Genomic DNA, 25859 nt, shown 5'->3' with positions numbered 1-25859 from the left:
AAGAGCAATAAAAAAAATTAAATATTTATTTTGAATAACAAGCTTAAGTTCAAGCTGCAATGTCGGCAATGTAGATTTTAAACACAGATCACAAAAGCGTGCAGAAAAATGTATTTGAGCAAAGAACAAAATAATACTAAGAATTATACTAAACAGCTGCTGATTTTAAAGAAACAAAAAAGGCTTGTAATCACTATACAAAATATAAAATGTATTAAACACTACCATCCACAGAACAGAGGTTTATTTTAGTCTGATTATATTTAAAAATTATTTGTGTAGTTATTTATATAGTGAATTGTAAATGAATATTATACAGTAACCTCCTTTTGGTCTGCAAAACCTTTGTTGCACTATAGCACATCCAATCACATTGCAAAAAAAGAATTATTTTTCCTTACTATCAATAAAGAAAACAATCATTGATAATACAGTAAATATTGTCAGGTCTACAAATAATGAAATTAAAAATGACTCCTTCGACTCTGAAGCGCTTTCCATGCAAAGTCAGCACTTGCTCGTTTAAACAGAGTGCACTACCAAGCAATGTCCACAGTCGTAGATGCTCTTGGTAAGACTAAACCTTACAAAAAACAAAAAAAACCAAAACAAAAAAACCAAACAAAAAAAAAATATCAAAGATCGAATGTAATCATGCAACCCTCTTACTACTGGGTATACCCACCGTGTCGCTTACCAATTTATTGCCTTTCTGGAATATCACTCAAGGCATCAAAATTAGACTTATGATAAATATACATATAATGAAAGGACACAAACTGCTATTCGACACTACTACTGGTAATGTCTGTGCTACGTGAAAGCACCTTTAAAAAGAGCCTATGCGGCAAGAGATAAGTGTCTAAAGATTCAAAATGAATCAACAGTATTGGATAACAATATAATTCTCAACTCAGAAGCTGCCTCAAGATTAGGTGCATCTTCAGTTAATGTAACAGGAAAAAAAGGCAATGGATTTTATTTTATTAATTGTATCCACTCATAAACTGACCCAAGGCCACCAGATGTGCAGACACAACAAGTTTTCTTTTCTTTTTACAGTTCTTTAAATCGTAGGATGATAAGGGGATAGATCTATTTAAAAACAAACAGCTATTTCATCTATATTAAGAGGTGGCACCGGGCGTCGGGTTCACGTTCTGAGTGGCCACCTGTGGTGCGACTTCAATGATTCGTGGTTTGTCTATAATTCTGGCCGTGCGGTTGCCCTTCTCTACAATGCCGATAATCCATGCTTGGTGACCTTCGCCGTATTTTGGAGACTTGATCTCGGCACAGAAACGTGCTGCCTGTTCTCGTGGTAAACAGATGAGGAGGCCTCCTGCAAAGAAAAAAAGCAGAGCATTAAAATGTCTGATTGCAAAGCATTTCAACCTTGATCTGCCAAATCCCTATTTAGACAAGCACTTGGCGACTTCAGTGGATTCTGTCAAACTCCAAGAGAAGACACGGTGGAAGTCTGAGCTCTTGCTTTACAGAAAGAAGTTTGTGCCTGAATTCAGTGTTTAGTGGGTATGTAAATGAAGCCAAATACACACAAAAGATGTTGGCAAAGGGACATCATACCGATGCCAACAAATGACATACTGAAACACCACCAGCATTGTAAACTTCCAACAGAGGACTGCAAAGTGCCTCTACACAGAAACATTTTGGATAAAGGTCATATTCAGATACCTATAACCACATATTGGTAGCAGCTGATTCTGCAAGTAATCCCATTGCCCGCAATGAAATCATTCATCACAGTAGGGACTATTACCAGAGAATGCAAGAGGCAGAAAATCAAACATAGGCTTGATCCAGTGCTCCCTGTGACAGTCCTTTTGACCCCTCTGTTTGAGAATTATTAACCTTTTTTAGCCTTTCCCGTAAGATTTTTTCTCAGAGACAACTGAAAAATATTTTATTTGAATGAATATTACGAATGCTTTTCCGAAGCAGCACAATAACTAGTTAGCAAGCTCGCCATTCAGTTATTAAATCTAAGAACGCTTCCATTCTAAGAATCCCAAAGCACTGAAAAAGGTGGCTTGGCACGTGAATTAACTAGAATGAGTTTCATTGTCAGCTCTCGTGCAAATTTCCAGGAGGCTCTGACCAAATCATTAAGTGTTTTGGTGCTACCCTTTATTACTAGAGTGTTCAGCTTTTCTATATCCCTTACAGTTTTTACATTCACACTATGTTGCAAACGTGTGAAGCACTGCAACGCAGAGCAGCAAACTCATCTGCAGATGACTAACTAAACCTCAAAGCACTGTATGCTACATGCAGTTTGCGCAGCTCACGTCTGTACTCTGTGCTGTACTCTGACACAGAGCAGCCTCTTGTAAGGGATGTTAAAATCTCATCTCCCATTGGAAAATGTTTGGAGAACACAGGCAAGAGAGTATATTCACACAAGCAGGAATCTGGGCGCATGCTGAGGCTTGCTTACTCTTTAAGAGTTATTTGACCCAAAGTCGTCTCATCCAGGCCAAGGGCATCAGCCAGCAGCACAAGTTGTGCCACCAGCTCTGAGTCAACCCTGGGGGCAAAGGGCCACCTGCTGAGCCGGCCACCCTGGGCTCGGTGCCACCTCCTCCTCTGCGGCCCTTGGACAGATTCTTAGCACCATGGGCACCTTCATGTTCGCTTTTCCAAGCAAGCAGTCCTCTCGGTGGTCACTAAAGACACTTCTAATTTAAGGCCATGAGGAAGAAGCAGGTACTGAACATGAGGAATTATTTATAAGGGTATGTGGAAGTGTGAAAGTTATTTTTTAGGTTCTATATGAAGCAAAAGAGTGTGCCATCCAGAAAAACGCCTACCCCTCTCAAACATTTCAGAACATAACATCCAGGTACTTCCATCAAAACCAACAAAAAACCCCAGAAGCTTGAAAGACAGTGTTTAAGCTACTCCAGATGTAACAGACAAATCAACTGCAAAGCAATTATGTGCCATTCCCATGGAAGGCTCTAAATCAAATTGAAGAGAAACTTATGTCAGGGTGCGAGCGAGTCAGGGAAGAGGTTTACAAGTGGTAGTGCAGAGAACGTGCTAACTAGCCAGAAGGGAGGAGAAGAAGTATGGGGAAAAAGGAAATAAGAAAGAGCCCAAGAGTAATCTTCACTCAATTATCTCTTCCCCACACACTCTCCTTCTGCAATTTTGTATCGCTTGTATGCGTATCCTGTTAACATTCTTTGGCAAGATCAGAAAAATGTACAAAATCCCAGTTTCCAATCAAAAATCACTTCCCACCTGCTGGCTGCATCCCACAGTTTGATCAATAACCCTTAATAGAGGCTATAGGCTACTCTTGATCCGTAGTAGGATTCCTATCTGCAGGGATTATAATTATTTCTCTGGTAGACTGACCAGTCTCTTTAACCCTTTGAGTAAATCCTTAAGGTTTTCCACTATGTATTCTATTCTATTTTATGTTACTGGCCTTCCCAGCTGCTCTGTTTTTTGTCCCATGGACAACTACAAGAAGTCTTCCATCTGTGCAAGGTCACAGCCACCAGGAGTTTAAGTTGTTGCGACATGCCTGTGGAAAATGAAGCAGCAGTGATCATTTTGCACTGAAGCAAGCAGCGCTTCATGGTGTACCAAGTTTTTGAGGTCTGCGTCAGCCACCGCTGAAGACAAAGCAAATGGGCTGCAGACAGAATGAACAAATGGCCGTGGTGGTTTGAGAGCTCACTGCACGCTTCTTTTGGGAGTTGAAAGGACACAGATACTTGGTATCTGTCCTGGCTTACCTTTCTAAAAATCTACAGGGTTTTTTGGTTGGAGGTTTTGAACATTGTTGGTTTTAACTGTTCTAATGCAAGCTGGGAACTGGACAGAAAACTTCAAAAGCAGACTAGACAAAGCTTTGCAATTAAGAGCAGAGATACAAACAGTTCATGAATCGAAACCAAGTGTCCTTGCTCCTGCCAATGGCTTTCTCCCACAATGACTAACAAACGGATGAGATCATTAGCCTCGCCTCTTGTCAGGCACTAACATAGCCCTTTTCTACCCATCTGCCTACTTCCACAAAACTTGCACAAACATCGTGTTGTTGAGATACCTCTACACCACTAAAAAAGTTGGCCGACACCAGTCAACAGTTTATTAGAACACCGGCAAAAATACACACATGCATGAATAGCCCATGTAAAGTAACTTTGTAACTTATTTCTGCAAACAGCCAGTCTAATAGACAATTAAGTTTTTTGAAACTAACTGCCTGATGCAACGTTAACCTTTACCAAAGAGTTACCTAAAAGAGAGCACAAAATCATGGTGTATTTTCTTAAAATTGCAGTTTTACATAAGCAAGAGTGCCTGGAGGATGGAACAGATGACATAATAGATCTTTCCAACACTGACTTTTGTCAACAGGTGCCCAGCAAACGCGCACTGGAAAAAAAACCAACAGTCCTAAAATCCATTCAAATCGTTTTCCAGTAAATTTCTCATTGCCTGCCCACTCTGCTGAAAAACATCTGTTCACAAATGAAGAAGCTACAGACAGAGGCATTTCTGGAAGTTTAAGACAACAGAGAAAGAGCGTATCTGTATTACGGTATGAACAGCCCTGAGCAGCCCCCCAAAAGGCATCCTCACAACTGGATATACAGGCGCAGCAAGGCAGATGCTTGCCTTCATATAAATCAACCCCAGGACACGAAGTGTGCAAACAGCCTGGGTCTGAATGCTAACGAGCCATCCCAGCACACCATGCCCAAGCTAGTACACATTGCTGCAATGTGTCAGGCTATCCAGCATAAGCCTAAAGCCTATGGGACTGCAGTTATATAGCTTTCAGACCAGAGCTATTGCGTCCACGTGGCTATGGATCTTTCTAATATTTGGCAGACGCTGCCCTGTAACAAATCCCTACAGCCACCTCTAACGCGAGAAATGCAACGCTGTGATGAAATCAAATATACATGTTTTGAGGCACCCAAAGTTCACAAATAACCAGATATGTCTTGCTGGTTTTTCCATTATCATCTATCTATATTGAAACATAAGCCATTCAGCGTTTCGAAGACACCTCTTGCTCTCAGTCCCAAAAGAGATTCTGAAGTCGACCGTTTTCCACTTCCAAGTACTGTCACAGCAGCGCGTACACCCGCACCATTTTAAATTCCTTCAATGAAAAGACAGAATTGGATATCCCCAGGGTGCAGGACGGGCAGCTCTCAAGACTCAAGCACTCGGTTTGCAGCTAAACCATTCCCATGCCAACTGCTATACAAACCTCTGCCACAGCCACTCACCTGAAAGAGCATCTTGCAGTTCCAGCTCTGTGTCCACGCTATTTTTTGGACTCTCTGCAACTGACAACAAATGCTACTAGCACTCTGGTTACGTGGACTTCTGGGTAGTAAGAATCTGTCTGGTGCTACCAACCTTATTGACACAGCTTGCCAAACTGCCACCAGGTATTTCTGGTCTCTGCTGACTGACGCTGGATTTGAACTCTTGAAAGGGTTCACGTCCCATATCCTATTACACATCATCTGAGCCATACAGTCTCTGTAGGACAGTGTCTGTTTAAACACAGATGGCTAAGGAACAATTCAGCAGATCATGGTAAGTTGTGTATTCACTAGGGGAAAAGTTTATGGCTCTCACTGTGATGTTTCTTTCCAGATCTTCGGACTGTTTTGCTTCAAGGGGCCCCCTCTGTTGTGAACTGCAGAGAACTTGGATAATACTTTTGGAGAGCAGGAAGAGGGTGGGGAAATGAGATAAGAGAAAAGACAGATTTGTTGCTACATCTTCTCCATTTCCCAAAGAGAAAGAAAAGTCAGATTAAAGAAGAAAAACAAAATGGAACAGGACAGAAGATTCAAGGGGAAAACGAAGTATAGAGACTTCCAGCAGAAGACAGCGATCGTGCTAGTCAGCAAAGTGGCCGACACTTAATAATAAGGCAACTTCAAAAAACATCAGAAGTTCTTATCACCTGATGACTGTTTAAATGTTTGTCCATAACCTGATTCTCAGTACACGTCTGTCGTATTCACTGTCACTGCAAGTGGCAGCTTTATATAGAGAACTCAAGTAATGAATGGGTCAGAGACTAAATTCTTTTTTTTTTTTTTTTTTTTTTGCTGCTAGTCACAGTCCCATAAAGTCAGATTTCATAAATGTAAGGGAGAAAAATCTCTCTTCTTGGATGTCTGTATGCTGTGGACAGAGAAGTCACCAAGACTGGCCCATTCAGCACTAAATTTCACACAAATTCATAATGAGAAACAGAACACCACTCATTTGACTGGCAAACCTACTGCAAGTGGCTTTACCTTTGAGAAAACTGTGTCCGCTGTGCTGGGATTTTCAGACATTCACTGTTCTGCAGTGAACAGCTAAGAGAAAAATAGGTTTCAAAAGAATTCAGAATCATCACTAACTTCTAAATGCAAAATGTTCTAAATACTGCAAGGGTTTCTATAATAGTGTTTCATAAGGAAGTAAAGGCATTCAGAATAGGATGGTGGTTTGAAACTTAGGCTGAAGAAGTTAATTGTGAACAGTTGTGTGGCTAATGCTCATTAGCTTGGCTATACACTAAACTAACTGTGATTTTGAATGCAAAGCACATGATCTGTACATTTGAAATGTTACTAAATTCTAACGTGGAGGTGTAGGGAAGGAAGAGGGTGGTACAACTGTCACCTACCTGAAGTCTCCGGACAAGTCCCATGCATGAGGCCAAACATGTTGCCACAAGCCTTACTGACAGCAGCCATCTTAGCAAGAACAGGAAGGTTATGAATAACAAAGGACACCTCATTTCGCTGCTGCTTGGCAAGGTTTTGTGCGTGCCCCAGGATTCCAAATCCTGTGATGTCTGTAGCTGCATGTGCATTGAAAGTGTGCATGAGTCCAGCAGCTACAAGAGAGGAAGGGGGGGGGGGGCGGGGAAAAAACAAATCAGAAAAAAAATTATCAGGAAAAGCAATGCTTCAACAATATTGTGCACAGTTGGAATGAAGTTGCATACCTTTAATTCGAATCAGGTTGGGTTACTGTTTAAATTACTAAAATTTTAAAAAAAAAAAAAAATCATGCTTGAAGGGAACTGGAGTTCACCAATACTGCATGTAACCCTTAAAAAATGATCATGCTAGAAATCCAGCACTGAAGTTATATTTATGAGCATGCTCTATTAGACATGTGCTACTAATTTATATTAGCAGTCTAAGAAACAGGGGTTTGCTCCAGATTCAAACTTCCCAAAGCTGAGGGCCAGCGAGGTTCTGAGCTCAGCTTTGCTTCATTAAGGGCAAGGACCAGGCTCATTCATCCTGGGTCAGTTTTGTCACATCTCTTCCCCTGCCACTCTGTAAAACAATCACATCAGAACTTAAGTTCTGGACACTTAAAGTTTAAGAGCTTAAGAACAAAGCCTGCAGGTTGTGGGGGAAGGGCCCCATCCTCCTCACCTATGCATTCATGAAATTCTTGGGCATTTACGAGTACAGAGCCCTGGGTGGGAGAAGAAGGGCACCTCTGCATGCAGGACAATAGCTCCAGTTAAGAATATTTAAGTGTTGTTAAAGGTGCCTGACAAGAGTGAGTGCAGAAAAACAAAACCAAGAATGCTTTGCCCTTCTTTGGTGCTCCCCAATACACGAGCAGGACAAGTTCTTTTCCATAAGACAATCCTGGTAATTTATTTTTCCTGGAAGACTTTGTGAAAGAATGAAAAACTAGTGGGGTGACATAAACAAATACCAAATGAAAACTGAATAAACGGGAGAAGAGATATTTAACTATCCCTGTTCCTTCAACTGAGAAGTGAGGAAACACCTAATTCAATTCTCTGCTCTTCCAAAGATACTTCGAACAAAGAAGGGAAATCCTGGGTTAAAATTTCTAGGGTAAGAGCAGAACCTTCCCCCTTCAAAATTAAAAGAAAAAAAAAAAAAACAAAACAAAACCCACAAACCCACAAAAACAGGAAAAAAAACCCCAAACCAGAAAAGAAAACATGCGCTACATAGTCCACACTTTGGGAAGCACGTAACATGACAAAATTAAAAAAAAAAATTTTAAATTGAAGCGTACAAAAATGAAGAGCTTTTCCCTTTTTATTCTATTTCGATTTTTTTTAACCTTATTACAGTCAAGCCCTCACGAATTCTCTAGGCAGAGAAGATAAGAAGGAACAAATCCAATATATTTCCCTTTAAAACATCCTCTAACTCACTGGGATGTTACTCACAGCACTCACATGAGTCATAATCATCTCCAGCAGCATTTGTGTTTTTGCTGTATAATTAAAAGAGGGCGTTTGATTTTAATTTGCTTGCTTCACAAACACTGAACAGCAGAAAGATGGGGCAGAAGGAAGGTATAAAGCAGCTGTGTCACATTTCCCCACGGCAGTGAAATGAAATTAAATATGGAATTGGAAAAACCCACAACCTCCCCTCTGCCCCCCCACCACACACATCTCTTCTTACCTGTTCTGTTCAGTCGTGCCATATTCATCATTGCTTCCTGGTATGCTAGTTCTACATCTTCTTGCGTTACCACTAGTTTGATTTTATTCCACTTTTCTGGCTAATGGATGAAATAAAGATGATTGTTTTAGATTTTCAGCTGTATATTTTAAAGCACACCCTTACCACTTTAAAGAAATCCTTCATCCAAAATGTTTTTTTTTAAACTCAGTTAAAGAGGGGCAAAAGGTTCAACAGTCAGAGGTGTGCCTTACTCTGCTGTACCCAAGTGAAGTTCATTTAAAGATCTATCAGGCACTAAGCACCTCAAATCTTGCTTTCAGCAGCAGAGTGGAGTGGAATAACCTACCCTAGGGCAAAGAACTCCTTTAAGGCAACTCTCTGCCTTGAACTCCGCAGCCAAATGAGAAGAACTTTGTTGCTGGATGTTGAGATTTGTAATCTCTGGCTTCTTGGTTTTTTAAGTGAAAATTGTTGATTTCACATCTGGACACTTTGATCAAGAAAGGCCACTGATATCCACAAGTCCAGGTCTGAGGAATGTATGGTAAGGCAGGATGTAATCACTCTAGTGAGTTAGGATTAAGGCAGTTTCATAAGCTTCCTTTACAGTTTAACACCAGCATCTCCTTCCACCCATTCTCCAGTGTCTTGTACGGACTCATGCCTCCATCAGGTACTAAGCAATGCTTTTCATCCCAAAAGGGTCTCAGAACAATTTAGGAAATGGTACCTTTATAAAGGGCAATTGTTTCATTCAAAGCTGAAGTAATTCCAGATCCATAATGAAACAAAGCAACCATTTAGCTGTTAAGAGCAACACTACAAACTGGTTTAATTTTCTTCTGTTTTGCAATGGAAATAAAATTACAGACAACTGAAAGTAAACAAAACTAGGATTTTTGAAGCCACAATGCCTACACTGCCATTCCGTAGAATAAATGCGTAGAACAAACTTCTTACTAAACCAAAGGTGCAAAAACGACTGAAAATTGGTATATGATGCTGCACCGGGGAAGGATCTTGTCAGAGGCTCTTATCCTTAACAAATGAGTGCTGACTTCAGGGGGTGTAAGAGAGAATCCAGAAATGGCAAGAGGGGGAAAGACTGGTCAGCCAAAACAAATCATTTGTTAAAGAGCAAGGAAGTATAGCAGTAGGATCAGAGCTTCTGAAATGAGGTTGAACTGGGTCTGACCAATTAAGTAAGAGAGAGAGCAAGTAAAAAAAAATAAATGAGGCTATTAGAGAGGGGACAGAATAGTGATTATTCTTACTGCAGGTATGACTGAAAAACCCGAGCAGTCACTCTGCCTTAGTTTTCAAAAACATGGTTCTGAGGCTGATCATGTGATGGAAACACATGATCCCATGTCAGATGATGGGAATGGAAATCACAAACGAGGTGGAAGCAGAACTCAAGGCTGAGGCTAGTAGAGCCACAAACACAGGCAGGATACAAATTAGATGCAAATTCCTCTCCACTATAGCAATCGGATGGTGGGGTTAGTAGACAGGAGACAAAGGCAGAAAAGTTCACAAAAATCCCCAAGCAACTTTTAAAAGCAAGCTTAGATTTGCAAATGGGAAGGGTCTGTAGACAACAGCAAGGGCTAGAAAACCCCTTCTGAAGGGGCACATCGCAGCAACCCCTTTCATGCCTTTCAGCTGAAAGAGGAAAAGGCAAAGGGATGTCAGTTCCCAGCTGTGGACCAGCCTAATCAGTCCCCATCATCAGCCTGGCAGCCAAAGCCACAGCAAACAGCTTCATCACCCCTAGCACATCCCTGACCCGGTCCCCCGGGGCCCCAGCCCCCTACAGACTCTTTGCAGTCTCTGCCTTTGCACCCTATGGCAGCTGCTGCCAGCAACACAGCTGGGGCTTGGCTGCAACAATGCTGGCAGCAACCAAGCAAGGTAGATGAATTTTGCCTCCATTTGGATCTTCCTTTCACTTCTCACCAGGAACGCAATTGCTACTGCTCTGTTTAAATACCTCAGCTTTTACGTTGTGGTTTTTTTTTTTTTAATTTGTGTTGCAGCCACATCTCTCTACACTCCAGTTTTCCTTTCTTGCCTATGCATAAACTTGCTGTACTATGAACCTTCTCCGACATACTTTTTTATTATAAAGTCAAATTCCCTACCAAAATTGGATTTATGGGTGGATTTATGATGGGTAATTCTAGTTTCACTTTCCCTGCTCTTTCACAAAACAAAGCTAAAGAAAAGGCACCACAGCTACTCAGAAATTTTCCTACCACAAAGATATATTCTGTTTTCACATAATAGGAGGATTGATTTCCTTGCTGTCCTCATTTTTCAGACCAGAAAGTGTTTCTGGTTGACAGTCAAGGAAATTAGAAGTACTTGAAATATGTGGAAATTCAGAATATCCTTAATTTGCAAGTCTGTTTGTCAGTACAACAATAGATATGTTAAAAAGTAAGATTATGGCCAGAAAACATACTATAAAATTGGTGTCTTGTTGTTTCACTTCATTTTCATATCAAGATTATCTGAGGCCCTGATCCTTATATCTGATTGGAAAACGCAGGACTCTGCAGAGGTCAAAATTGCTAGGCCAGACCCTATGAAGAAGGAGAAAAATTATTTTTTTCTTGTTGCTCAGCTTTGGACTCCAATGAAGGTTTAAGCTGGTTCTCTCCCACTTTTGCTAACACAAGCCGTGTAATTAGAATTCATCTGACAATGTAGTGGCCAACAGCCAAAACAAAGTAGATTCCAGCTCACTCCTCTGCCAGTCTATTGGCTCAGTAGTCCCAAAAGTAGAAGAGATGCATCTTTTTAAAGTGTAAACTGAGCAGTTATAATTCTGAAGACACATACTGGGAGCCAGACAACATAAGCAGGTGCCAATTTTGCAGTCACTTTTCAGTTCAGTAGTTACATTTTTGCCTGAAGTAACAGATGGAAGTACGTCTACATACATAATGCTGCTAGAAATATTCTTATTGAATGCACAGGGTAATACATGTGAAACGTAGATATATTTCCATGTACACAAGCAGAAAGCCCGTGAACACAGACAGCAATCTTGGCCTAATTGCCATCAATAAGCTTTTGCCAATTACTTTGGCAGGTGGAGTAGGGCATAATTTTACCCAGGGTGCTAGTCTGTTGTTCTGTTAGTAAACAATTTGGTTTATTACAGCAATGCCTGAGAACTAACTAAGAATTAGATGCAACTAAGATGGGCTCACTAAGCACAAAACAGTAAACTGTCTCTATTCCAAAAGAGTTTTGCACATAAGCAGGTAAGGCTGAGACACCAAGGAGGAAGAAGAGAGAGGTGGTAGATCATTCCCAACTGAGCCCTCGGTGTACTTATTACACTGCTGAACTTTGTCATTTTGAGGGAATGAGGAAGGTCACCTTTAACTCATGCCCCTCTTCCCTATTGCTTTTTTTGCAGTGTACTCACAATATCTAGCCACTGGTGGACAGCTACAGCCACTTGTGTTCCCAAGGGTTTAGTTAATACAAGCACATCTCCTGGCACTGCATTGTCTGGCCTGAAAACAAAGAATTCATATATTAATTACAGTCAGATTCACACACATTATTAGGAATAAGTGCTGATAATTATGTTTTCACAGACCCATGTATCTTGTTGCACAGTTAAAAACCTGACTAATTGCAGAATTACCCTTTGGGATTCATTGCCTTGGGATATTATTGAGCAAAATGCTGCAAACTTATTTAAAAGTGCTAATCCTTCTATCTTGGAATAGAACAATGCTTGCAGTCAGAATGCTTGCAGTCAGATGCACACAGAATTACATCTTTTCTTTCAATTTACTGGAGACCTAAGATAGAATAGGGAAAAAAACCTGACCTTTGTTACTCAGCGCATAAGATAACCATCACTAGGATCACGAACAAATTCATTTGTATAGTGTAACATGCCACAGTGGGACATTCAAAGTCAGCTACTGTTAAATGGACAGAATGCTGTAAAGACAGCAATTCTGTAGTTCTCTACAGCCATTAATAGATTAGTTGGGAGATGGTTTAAAATGTATGTATAAATATGACAGACATTTATGTCCCAAAACAGTCTTCAATACCTTTAAAGGTTAGACGCTTAACTCTCCTGTCAAAAGGAGAATAGGATCAAAAGATACTGGGGGGTGGGGAGAACTAAAAGGACATCCTGTTTAAAAAAGCAAATATGTACAAAGGAGATGTGGCATCTGTTGAGGGCTAAGGACAAATGCAAGCAGGAGAAGGTACTGCTTTATTCATCAGGAGACAGATCACAAGATCACAACACGGTATTTAAAGGATTTTTACTGTATCCCTTCAGACCAGTGCCTTTGATTGTTTAGCGATTTAACTTACATTATAAATTCATTAGGCTGACAGACTGTCGTGGCCACTCCTCCTAAAACAATCCAGGGATTTAACACTGTTTGGCCACCAGTAACAGATGTTCCTGCCTCTTCTGCTGCATCTTTGAAACCCTGGATAATTAGAGGCATCACTTTGTCTCTTTCCTAGAGATCAAAACAGAAGTCAGAGTTCCATACACAGCAGTGCTAGTCATTTCAAGAGTGGTCCAGCGCTTTAATCACTCAAGCCAAATGCCCTCATGGCAAATAGCTCGTGACAGAAAAGCCAGCCTTAGGAAGAGGTTAGCCTCCTGAAAATCGCATGTTATCCCATAGAGCTATGGTTTTACAGCTCTATGTAAAAGAGGTGAAGAGACACTCTTATGCTGAAGAAACATTCTTCAAAAGGTCATATAAAAGTAAAGAAAACTCAGAACAACTGGCCTGCTGTTGTAAGCAGGTACAGCCACAGCAGTGCAGTGCAATAAGGCAAAGTTAAATCAAGCTGCATTTGGCCTCCACTAACCAGCAAAGTTTCAACTTACTTCCTTCTAAGAATAAACATCCCTTTTTTGCTAGAGCAAAACAAACATACATGCTGGTCACTTCCATGAAAAAGAGAAGAAAGAAAAGCAAAGAAAAAGAGAAGAAAGAAAAGCAAAGAAAAAGAGAAGAAAGAAAAGCAAAGAAAAAGAGAAGAAAGAAAAGCAAAGAAAAAGAGAAGAAAGAAAAGCAATCTATTTCAGTTTCTTCTGCTTCAGAGAGATGTTACAAAGCTGGCATAAGCAAACCAGAAGTATCTATCCAGATTGATACATGAATTGGTAATCAAATGCTGCCTTGGAGCAATATAGCCCTGAACTGACAGAAGCAAGGACCCCATTTTGGTGGGGATGAAGGTATTAGCAGCAGAAGATTACAATGCCACAGAAAACTGAACTTTTAGCAAGTGACCTCAGAATGTTTATGAGGCAAGACCCATACTATCAACTGAGACATTCAATAAAACCATCTCTTCTTTAAAAGGGTTCAAACTCTGAGGAGAAAATACACTAAACATAAATACTTTCTAAGCATGTTTAGCTGTTTGGGTCTTCCTTCAAAAGAAAGTACCAAAAATCTTACCCTATCTGTCATTTTATTGCTGATTCCAAGGAGCATCAACATGTTGTCGCATTCTGTGACCCCCATGGCATAAAGGTCACTTAGGACATTGGCACATGCTATCCGTCCCTGAAAAAGAAAGACAAAAAAAAAAATCTGCAGGACTGCTTGTGAATGTTCAGACAAACACCTGCCATGAACAAAACTTCCAGCATAAGTCTGCACTCTGAGACAGTCGCTTATTCCACAGGCTCCTGCATTAAGAAACCCAGCCAAAGATGCGGTACAATCCATTTCGTGCAATGTCCCCACCTAAAAGTGCAGATGTCTGTTCCCTTTACAGGTAAAGTGAGAATTCATCCCAGCAGTCTTGGTCAGCATACTCTCTCACTGACTACATAGGAATCCCACACTGAGTTTAGGCTGGATGCCTAATTCTAGAGGCTGAAGTTAAGCTCGACAAAGTCTAGCTTTGATAACAAGCTCAGTTTACTTAATCTGATATGTTCCTATTAACTTTATTCCAGCACAAAACTGTACACACTGATGAAGACAACCATCATATGTAATTCACAACTGCTAGGAAGCTAATCCGAAAAGCGTATACTGCTGTACCTCTTCTGCATCGGAATATGTAGGAGACGGACCTTGATGAGAAAGCTGCTTGTTCCTCTGCGCTACCCTGGCGGCCACATCTACACTCCTGAGTTTTTAGGAGAGTACTCTTCTTCCCAGAGGACAGAGTTGTGCTGCCAGCACACAGCCACACTGGGGTGCTTCTTTTGTCAGGACATCAATAAGAAGCTGTCTGCAGAAGACAGTGCGTGCCGGGGATTAAGGAGCTCAGGGCTCCCAGAAACTGGCCTTGTCACCGCTTAAGAGCACACACAGCTACTGAGGGGAGATGTCTGTCCCCTGCCACTTGTATGGTGAGGGAGATGTGCCTACTCTATCACTTGTTCAAATGACAAGATAAGGCTGAATTTTGCTACAGCGCATACATTTTAATTGACTTTTGTGTGTGTGAACACGTCCACTAACAAAAATCTGTCCAAGAGATCTAGTCTTAAGAAGTCTTGAAGCTGACAGGACTGAGAAGGGATCACTTGGGTCACATGAGCTTAGCTACTCTAATTTTGCTAAATTAATGGATCTGAGTGAGGGTTTGTTGGGATGTGGACCCAGCGCAGATGAGACATCAAGTTTCCTGATGAAGATGCAGAACTTTGATACAGGATGTGCCCTAAGGGACAGCAAGATAATTTAAAAATACTGGACAAATTCTGCTGTGTTACTCTGGAAGACTCCAAGCATTTTATTAAAATTGTTATATGTTACAGCTGCAGAACTGTAACCAACATCTGGTTTTATGATTTTAAATCTGTGCTTTTCATAAAGTTCAGAGGCAAGACCATCAACATAAAAACAACCTTACTTGCTGATGACATGAAATAACACCTCCAAATCACAATTAAATATAATCCAGTTTTTCATAAATTCAAGAGCTTCCAGTGGCATCAGAGGAATCCCTTCTATTTGGAACTGGAATATGTTTTAATCATTTAAATCTTAAACTATTAAGAGAAGAGCGAGCTGTGTACTGCATGGTTTGATGGATATTGGCTGTTAAATTTCTAGATGTTTAAGAACACTAAAGCCTGCCATTTTCCTTTTCTGGAAGGGGACTATCAAACCATTCTCCACTATCTTCAGTATTTACCAAGCAAACTGCTGGTTTATGCCCTCTTAGGAATGACAGATAAGTTTTTAAAACCACACTGACAACAGCTCTCTATTCTAGTAGTCAGAGGTCAGTCTAACACTGCTTTTGCCAACTGGCAAAACCACTATGGAAACAAATTGAGGGAGTGCAAGTCTCAAGTCTGAAGTAGCAGAGGCTTGCGAACACCGATAAACACAACAGGATTCACAAACAGGGGTCAGCCTAGCTGGGTCCTGCACGCTACCTGATTGCTTGCTTAGTCCCCCTGAAACACAAGTATCTGTGTGCAATACTAAGAACTATTTATAAGGGCAAAGGATGAAGTATCAGACAGCCGTAGCCAGTCTTGAGTGAAGGAAGGTTCTTCTTAAAAGAGCACCCTGGAATGGTGGGGGAAGGAAGTCCACTCTCAAACCAGCCAGTTTCCTGCTCCTGTACTCAAAAAGGTGTCTCCACAGTGCCACAACAGAGGCCAGTACTAGTCCTATTACCAGTGGCTTGATACTTATTATGAAACCTATTTTCAATTGCTTGTAACTTTTCCAATATCAAACCATTTAAGCTGAAAAGTCCTATGCTGGATACAGATTTTACAGATGTACATCCTAGGGATACTTTGTACAACATGAATTGAGTGTTTTCAAGAACAAAGCCAAAGAGAAGGGGAAAGGGGAAAAGAAGGAAGAGTTTTTTTGCATATAACTGCAGAACTTTGTTTTAAAATAGGCAGTGACAGAGTGAGAGAAAGCTGTTTTCTGAAGCAGAAATCTGAAGTTCAGCTGAGTTCACAGGCAGCGTTGCCTTCCTCCGCCATTTTCTAATCCCTTCTGTCCCAGCACCCAGCTTGGAGTCCATTTGCACTTTTGGCCTTCCCTCCTTGCTTCCTCTCCCCTCAACTAGGAAGAGAGATCAGATAAGGAGCTGCAGGTAGACACTGTGCCCAGAGAAAGGAAGAGACTCTAAATCAGGGAACACCCACCCAAAACCAGACTAGAATTGACTAGGTAAGGAGACAGAGCAGAAGAGCAAGAAGCAGAGTGTGGACTGCATGTGAGTGATAATGAGAACAGAGAGTGGTAACAACAGGCATGGGTCAGGGGGCATCTAGACTAAAAACAGGGAAAGAAGCAGTTGGAGAAGCAGGGCAGCAGCAGTTTGTCTTGGACAGAGGAGCCCAGAGCACACTCCTTTACACAGCCTGGACACAAACTCAAAATTCCTGAGTCTCACCATTCCTCTGCTCTTAACAGCCATCCATAAACCCCGTGGCAAATTGTATTTGACCATCCTCCAACTGATGTTGGTCCACACAAGAAAATGGCAATCTATATTGCCCCCAGGTACTCTAGTCCCCAAGAAAGAGAGGTCTGAGTAGAGGATCCAACAGCTCCAACCCTGCTGGATCATCACTGCAGGTATCAGCAAGAAGGCTTGTGACAAAAGCTAACTGAGAACAGGTATTCTAAGAAATACACATCTGTAAACAGATTAGGAAGTGGCAAGTCACGACATTAAAATGAATGTTGACAAGAATGAAAAGTGAAGGACTTGAGAGTTAGAAAACACCAAAGTTACAGCTGCTGGTGCATGCGGATCACAGTATAGACTGTAACTACAATGCAACCACTAAAATTGGACTATGCCCAAATTTACATTCCACTCCTTCCACACTGGCCTAAACCTCATCTGGGCAAAGGCTCATCTATCCACTCCTGCAGCATCTCAACCCCTTTGTATCTCCAAACAAAACAACCCTCCCCCTTCACCACAGCCTTCTCACACTGTCCCTCACAAGTTTTTGTTACAACGTGAGAAGAGAGTGTTTCTCAGCTGATGAACTTGAATACAGCTCTCCAACAACATATATATATTTTTTTTTTCCTCTGGTCCCTGACGAGTTCCCACATGATATTAAAGGAAGCCACTAGAATCAAATTTCTCAAGAGAGCTCAACAACTCTGTACTCTAGAGGCCAGCCTGAGATCTTGGCTGCTCAGTTTGCAGAAAGAGAGCTCTTCTGGAACAGAAATCAAAGGAGCTAGGCTTGCGTATGTGCACAACACCTGGTCAAGCATGCTAAAAAAAAAAAAAAAAAAAAAAATTATTCAGTCCCAATCTCAAACTGCATGTCCAAAACCTACCTGACAGGTCTCACAGAACAAACAACGAAACAGCAACAGCAAATAAAGCATGCAATCACATAAACAGCAGTAAAAGCATGCCTTAAAGCAAAGGAGTTACATTCAAATCACAGGAAACATGAATTCTAGCGTTTCTTAACTTTCTTAACTTTCATTTAACAAACACCTCCTGTAGAATTCCTTACAGCTTTACTACGTTCTTTTTTAAAGTTCATTTGTTTCCCCACGACCTTCTGTTCAAGTCAATACTGATCACCGCCACACATAACACCACAGAGGAATCTCTACTGAGGTGGACTAAATGAAATAGGGACACAGAAGGAACCGAAGTCAAAGCGCGTGCAACTTCCAAAAAGTCGTTTCAACTTATCCATCTGCAAGCAGAGGTAGTACGATGGGAAAACTCGTGTTCACAAAGCACTCTGAAGTTGCCAGGTGCTATTCCCAACTACTGTCATTTAGGCATTTCCAGTTCTAACATGTTACCTGGTTATTTGAGAACCTCAAAAAAGGCCAATTACAATGCAGTTCTGCTCGTAAGTGGAGTTTACTGTCTACTGCTTCAGACAGCTCTTTTTCCCCCTTTTGAGCTTTTCAAACCAAATCCCACAGGCGGAGGGAAATTTGAATTAAAGGCGGCAGTTCTCCCAACTTTCACCTATAGAAAGCAGCACTGCAGCATTCCTGGCCGACATGGAAAAGATTACAGGATGGAACTATGCCTTTCCCTCTTCACCTGTATTTAGCAAAGACTCTGAATGCAGTTAATCAAACAATTAGCACTGCACATCTAGACGAAACGGTCAAAATTGCCATCAGATTGGTAAGTGGGAAGCACAAACCAAATCACCAATTTGTGAGCTAACAATTAAGTTTAGCCAACTTACCATCATATAAGGATCATCCACAATAGGATAAATATAATCTGTCGTCTGGACCAACGACAAACCTCCGTGTCTTAATGGAATAACGCAAGTGTCCATCCCAATTCCTGCAAAGACAGAAATCCATCAGTGAGGTGAGTAACTTTGCCCTTAATCATCTGTTGCTCTTAACAAGAGAATTTATAAAACATGCCTGTGAAATACAACTCACAACACTGCCTAAACAGACATGGCAAATTCCTTCCTTGGAGAAAGCACATAGCACAAATAAGAGAAAAACCAAGCAAAGAATGAAAACTCCGGACTGGAACAGAACAGAAGTGTAAATGGCTGAAAGCAAGAACTAAACTATGATGTTCTACATTTTTTTGGAGCATAACAATGGTGCATTAAGAACATCTGTGCTTGTATGTATGTACATTTAAAGTTAAGAGGAACTACATAAATTGATATTGTCAAAAGCAAATAGGTTTTCCTGTCACTCCGATCTCAACAAAAACATAGTGACAGTTTTAAAACGACATAATGTCTCATAAAGGGCATTTCCTCACTTCAGGAGGAACAAAAAGAACACCACAAGTCACAACCTAGGCCCTTGGTGAAAGATGATTCACCCACTTGGAGCTTTTGCAACTGTGTTAACCTCGCCTTACTTCTGTGAGGCTGAAAGGCAGCAAGACAACCTGCTAGATGGGGAAACTCCTCTGAGAAACCCACAACACCAAGCGCAGCCTTTTCCCTGACGGTGGATATTTCAAACAGAATAAGCAATATTAAAACCACCCGGCATTTGCTGCGATGCAAGAGCCCGCACAAAAGCGGCAGGTGACAAATCACATGCTAGCTGAGCTGCGCTCCCTGTCGATATCCTTGTGCCTCGTGGCAATGGCAGGTAGCTTACCTCCTTCCTGGGCCAGCAGCAAGCTGCCTAGCGTTACTTTGCATACCTCGCAGGGCAAGAGTCTTCAAACAGCCAGTTTTCAGGGAGCAGATGCCACACAGTAACTTTTTCCCATGTACTAATGAAACACACTACCTAGCAAGAGCTACCAGCCAGTATTTGGCAGTGTCCTGTACAGGGATGGAGCGAGCTGCTGCCATCCGAGGTCCTACTGAGGACACAGAGCAGAAGGTCTACCAGGCAGTAGGAGAGGATCTTGCCTCTCTCTCGCCTCGGAAGAGAAGGGATACTGACAGAAGCTCATGAGCAGTAATTTAGGGTTGCTCATCCTCCGCAGAAGCTACCAAGCCACTATGCATGATGTCCAATGTCTCCAGGGAAGTGCATATAAGCAGTTACAGAGAGGTGGCTCACGTATAGGAGCTGTTTTGCCCTCAGTTCACCTATTCATGCCATAATCCTGCAAGACTGATTTCACTTGTGCAGTTTTCCACAACTTCAGTGAAAGTGCTGCTTGACAGACAGGCCAAGGGGACATGACAGTCCTTCTGAGGCTACGTTTCTGTTCCACCAAAACAGGACTGACTAAATAAGTGAATCTGTTCAGAGAGGTGACTGAAAACAGTGATTTCAAGGTCCATAACAGCTCTGAGAATTAATATTAAACTTGCAGTTGCTTACTCATGGATATACTCACAGCCACATTTATGATTGCTCTGGGTAACACCACTTGCAGAACTGAAAAGGAGCGAGCTTGAGCCTGCTATTGGCAATTTCCCTCTTGACTGCATCTCAAAAGCATGGTGCATGTGTACAGGCTGTAAAGTTACCTGTCTATCCCTTTTGAGCACAAAGTATCAGAGGCAAATAACACCAAACTTATCCAAAGACACATTTGTTAAAGAGATACTCACCACAAAAGCATATTTTTAAGACACCTGAACTCTCCACCTTCTATTACTAACAGATTTCCTGTTACATAATATCACACCTACATATTGATGGCACTAGTCTACTTTTTTACCTTTTCATATAGCTGGAGAAGAAAAATCTATTAGCAGTTCCATTACTGTTTAGAGCCTGTAAGTTTATAAGAGGAAAAAAACCCAACCACAACAGCTAGATAATTAAATCTAAAACAAACTATTACTGATTTTAGAAATTTGCCAAATTGAAACGCTGTTGTGAACAACTTATTTAATTTAGAAAAAAAACATATAAATAGCAATTTGGGGATAAAAGAAGCTGGAAGTGTCCTTCATTAGGGAATATTAAATTATAGTGCTACCCCAACTCCACACACAATTGCTGCTTAGATATTTCATACAAAGATCGCCATTGTTTAAGCAAGAACACGGGCTCCTTACTAATCTCTCACTGAATTCAATCTCTACCAGAATAATGGGTTGCAACCTGTTAGCTTGCTTATAGACAATCAGCAATGTTAAAATAATTTTAAATAAGGTTATTGGACACTAAATTGATAATTAAATAACTTCAGAATAAATGCTACATTGATATTCCTAAGTTGAGGGAAAAAATTCATTCTGCACTGCAAAGTAGAGATTGAATACGCAGGGCTGAGTAAATAGACAAACAGAATTAAAGTGTCATTAAACACATTATCTACATTAATTTATCTATATCAATATTAGGTACAGTAGCTGGTATCAAAATACCTACATTCGCCCTGTTCCCCATGTAGGTAGCTTGTGCAGGTTGTTTTCCCTTACTGCTTGCATCATTGTGCAAATATCAAAGAGAAAGTGAAGCTGGCAAGAACACAGAGGTCTTGGAAAGACAGCCTTTCCCAGGCAGCTTCTACAGGTGAGCAGAAAAGTTAGAGTGGGGAACAACGAAAGGACTGAAAGGAAAAACGACAACTGTGAAACAATGCGCTCCCAGTCAGCTGAAGCAAGAAAGTTTTCTCTTGCTCACTTTCTCTGACCCAGGAACAGAGGGGAGGGGAGGGGAGGGAGAGGGGAACTTCACCTATGAGTTAGCTAATTGCATAAAATTCATCGCACTCATTGCATAAATTTCCAAAGGCAATGTATTAATATACAAGCCCAGAAATTAATTGATACGACTTCCGTTCACAAAGCGTCTACTGGGGAAAGGGAGGAGGAGATTAACGTCTAACAACGTGCCTATCATGATGGCCATTCCTGATGGTTTTTTCTTTGTAGTCGAGCGCACTGCAGGATGTTAAATAATTAAAATAATATTCTTGTATCCCAGATGCCAACAAATGACAACACGAGATTCATTCTTCAGATTTCTGGATGCTGTGCATGCATTATACAACATACAATTTTCAAACTGATTAAACAAACTGCAAATGAGATCGCATCACTAAGCAGACCGAACAGAAGGACCACACGTGTCTAGAGGAGCAACTACTTACCCAACCTGGGCATAACTGCCCCCAGGAACTGTTCATCTTCCTGAAAATGGTTTTCTTGTAGAGATTCGAGCAGTTTTTGTAAGACATCCTGCGGCACTTTGCAGCCTGTGCCTTTCAGTTCAGTGAATCGGGTCAGACGGAAGCTCTTGTCCAGTTCGTAACTTTCTGGGTTAAACGACTCCCGAACAGACATGGTTCTCTCGCACAGACTGCTGGCCTTTCCCACCCCAGAGCAATGGTACCAGTTTCTCAGCTGATCAGTCTAATTTAAAAAAAAAAAAAAAAAAATAAAAAATTGGGAACATTAGAAATTCCTAGGACCTGCAAGACAACAGGTTTTCCACATGGAGCAAGTTAAAAAGAAAGAGAAAGCACTCGATGACGTCGTTCACTTGTTAAGACAGGTGGGCACATCTCACACAACTCACTTCTTTAAGACTACAAAGGAATGACTCCTCTTCCTACCTTCCAACATTTAAAACTATAACTATGCCAGGCAAATCAGAGAATGAATTTCTTTTCCAGATACGCTGCATAAGTTTTTCATTAAAAAAAGAATCTAACACACTTACCGACCTCATTTAACACAGAGGTAATGAAAGAAATAATAGCTCCCAGAGCACTGAGGCCAATTTCCAAACGGCAACCTGGGCCCTGATCCTGCAACACGCTCAGCGGAGACATCTGTTTATACTCAGCTCAGCGCGGGGTCATAATTTTAGCCATTAACATATTAATCTCAAAAATAAGATGCTTGTCAAATAATGGCTCTGCTTCAGTTCTGATGTAAGAAGCTGAAACTCCTCAATACACCTGTTCTCCTTTGGGGAAAACACAATCCCGGTGTTCTGTTAGTACAGGTAACAGAAGAACAGAGAGGCCATATTTAAGCAGACTGGTTTACCTACAAACATGCCAGTTTACCTTCTAGTATGTTCGCAGACATAAAAATGTTGAAAAGAAAAGTTTCTTGCCTCTCGAGCCCTTTTTTAGTCAACTAATGATACTGAGAATACAGAGAATTGCCCATTAAAATGGTAACGTAAAAAGACACTGATGCAACTCATTTAATAAAATTCTTAACAATGCACGTCTAATTTTAGAACGTTTTTCCACTCTGACTCACGTACACCACACTCCAAAACTAATAAGAGGCCTAACCGAGACACTGACTTCTAAGCAGGAATGGCTGTGATAAAATGCAATTCATCTTTCTCAGAGAAGAAGTTTTCAGGAATTACTAAAAACGACCTGTCTGTGGTAGTTTCTTAGAAAGCAAGGATCCTGCCTAACAACAAGAACGGAGTTCAGCAGCATTGCTGACAAAATCTGACACTGACGGTCATGCTGTTACAAGGTTCAGCTGAAAAGCAAAAAACCAAATGCAAGTGACTGGTACTCGCTAAGTTCGACTGCGCTAAATGTAAGAAAGAAGTAAATCTACAGACTGTGCAACGGATCTCTCCTATACAGCACTTATTAACAAGTACATCCGTTCCATAAACCTTTAAGTCTAACAACTTATTGAATATACTTTGTTGGAATTGAAGTTTTAAGCTCCCTGAGAACTTCTGATGTGGAGCCCAACTCCCCTTTACAGCGCTTTCCCTCCTTCTCTGGGAGGCGTGGCACTTATTTAAAACAAATCTTCCACAGCCCAGGCTCGGGCAGTAATCCAAACTCTAGTTACAAGAACGTGTCTTGGATGAGCAATGAATTCAGTTCGTAGCTGTTGTCTTCCAACGCAAGACACTAAGCACTTGCAATCAAAAAAAAAAAAAAAAAAAAAAAAAAAGATAGTGTCTGGAAAACAACCTGTCAACAGAAATGGGAGACAAAAGCTTTCCAAGGAGGGGCATTTTTTTTTTCCTTCATTCTTTTTTAACACTTCATTCTAATTAATTCCAGAAATTTATAAAAAGCAGCTTGCCCCACAAGGGAAACATTTTCCTTCATCTAACTAGTAATTGCAATATGCTTAGCACCCCCTACCTACTTACATAGGAAAGGATTCAGAGGCCACAGCCTACCAGGAACTTTTTGAAGCCTTGAGGACTGTAAAGAAACAGTAAATTACATTCCCCGGTTTGAAAACAAATACTGAAACAAACAAGAAGATTTTATTTAATGGCAAACATCCACAGTGCAAGAACACAATAACTTTTTAATGAAGATCTGAACAAAACTGCACGCAACTATGTATTTCGCAGACTGCCATGGGAGCAACCTTCCTTGCAAAACCAAGTTTCTTGTGTCTGCTGGCAGTCTACGCAGGCATGCAATCTGAGCGTTAAGCATCCCTCCCCAGTAGAAGAAAACACCTCGTAACCCAGATGTTTCTTACTTTAAAAGAACGGCATAATAAATATTAAAAACTAAAGTTTAACCCTTGCCTCCCTAAAGAGCAGACAGAGGAGAGCACAGGAGCAAAAGGGGAGAGCGAGGAAGAACTAGAGCCAGGTACCTACCCAAAACAAACCCAAGAGCAATTAACGGCAACCCAACCGCCCGAGACCTGCAAGGTGAGGAACTGCAACAACCATTTATCCACGGAGTGCGGTAAGGAGCGCTGCGGAGAGACATGGCTCTGGGACACCTTAAATTTCCAGCCGCTGCCTTTAAAGGCAAGCCAGGGCCTTCACTGTTGCTCTTTGTGCCGCCGGAGAGGAGGAGGAGGAGGCGCGGGGGAGGAAGAGCAGCCCGGCTCGCTGCGCGCAGAGAGGAGCCGGGCACGCAGCAACCCCCTTTCCTTATTCCGGAGGGAGCAAACCCCGCGGGGGGGGGCGGCTTGGCCACGGTTAAGCGACCCCCCCCCCCCCACGCACCCCACCCCCCCCCCCCCCACAGCCGCGCGGGTCCGGGGCGCACGTGCGTGCAGGTAAGATGTCAGCCGGGGCGGGGTTAACCCCTTGCTGGCGGAGGCAGGGTTTGCAGGCGGAGGCGGCACGAGCCGCCTGCCCCAGGGCGGGCGCGCGCGCGCGGGGCGGCCGGTGGAACGTTGGGCGCGCGCGCCCCCCCCCCCGCCGCCGCCGCCGCCGCCGCTGCTCCGTGTGAGGAGGGGGGTGGGGGGGAAGGAGGGAAAAAGGAAAAAAAAAAAAAAATGTCGGCGGGCGAAAAATTTAACCCGTGCGTTGCCGGCGCCGGATTTTTTTAAAGCGGCCGCGGCGGCGGCGCGGTGAGGCGCACCCCCCCCCCCCCCCTTCTTCCCCCGCCCTTCCCCCGGGGCCGGGCTGAGGGAGGGCGGCGGGGCCCGGGGCCAGGCGGGCAGCCCGCGCCGCGGCGGTGCCGCGCCGCCCCCCGTGCCCGGCCCGGCGTAACGGCGGAGGCGAATTCCCCTTTAAATCTCCCCGCCTTGCACCCCCACCCCCCCCTCCTCCTCCCTCCCTCCTCAGGTCTCCCTCTTACCGGCTCGCCTCCTCGCCCTCCGCCTCCTCCCGCGAACGGGACTCCCAGCCCAGTCCCACAATGCACCGGGCGCGCCGGGCTCCCTCAGCGCCGCCTGAATAGAAATGCCGCCGCCGCGGCCGCCGCCGGGCACGGGGGGGTTAACACCCCCCACACCCCCCCCCCCCCCCGCGCGTCTCCGCGCCTCGCGCGCGCGCCGCGCTCCCCGCCCCCTCCCCCTCGGCGGCCGCGCGCGCGCAGCGCTCTCCCCCTTCCCCCCCCCGCGCGTTCCCGCGCGCGCGGCGGTGGCGCGCGCCCTGGGGCAGCGCGACTTGTTGCAACCAATCCCCCCCCCGCTTCGTGGCCGTGCACGCGTGGGGTGCAGGGGCAGGTTGCATTGCGCCCCCGTAGCGCGGCGTTCCGCGCGGGTGGGGTTTGCGCGCAACAGGCCACGCGAAAAGGGGGGTGGGGGTGCAG

At 42.8% G+C, this 25859-nt stretch overlaps 1 protein-coding gene across 2 annotated transcripts; it reads right to left on the bottom strand.

Annotated features, from left to right (window-relative positions):
* SEPHS1 (selenophosphate synthetase 1) lies at window positions 1-25409 on the bottom strand. 2 transcript variants are annotated; one of them, XM_050895808.1, is made up of 9 exons: window positions 25404-25409; window positions 21999-22260; window positions 18694-18797; window positions 13964-14071; window positions 12849-13003; window positions 11929-12019; window positions 8484-8583; window positions 6695-6907; window positions 1-1342 (listed from the first exon to the last, which is right to left on the bottom strand). In XM_050895808.1, the coding sequence occupies exons 2-9, from the start codon at window positions 22189-22191 to the stop codon at window positions 1128-1130; spliced, it is 1179 nt and encodes a 392-aa protein (XP_050751765.1). In that variant the 5' UTR covers window positions 22192-22260; window positions 25404-25409; the 3' UTR covers window positions 1-1127. The 2 variants fall into 2 exon arrangements, with proteins under 2 accessions (XP_050751765.1, XP_050751757.1); XM_050895800.1 differs by lacking the exon at window positions 25404-25409 and adding an exon at window positions 24467-24699.
* Window positions 25410-25859: the final 450 nt, after the last annotated feature.

The sequence above is a fragment of the Gymnogyps californianus genome, chromosome 1 (assembly GCF_018139145.2).
Source record: "Gymnogyps californianus isolate 813 chromosome 1, ASM1813914v2, whole genome shotgun sequence".
NCBI classification, from domain to species: domain Eukaryota; kingdom Metazoa; phylum Chordata; class Aves; order Accipitriformes; family Cathartidae; genus Gymnogyps; species Gymnogyps californianus.
Note: the sequence above shows the minus strand (reverse complement) of the source record. Positions and strands in the feature narration are given on the sequence as shown.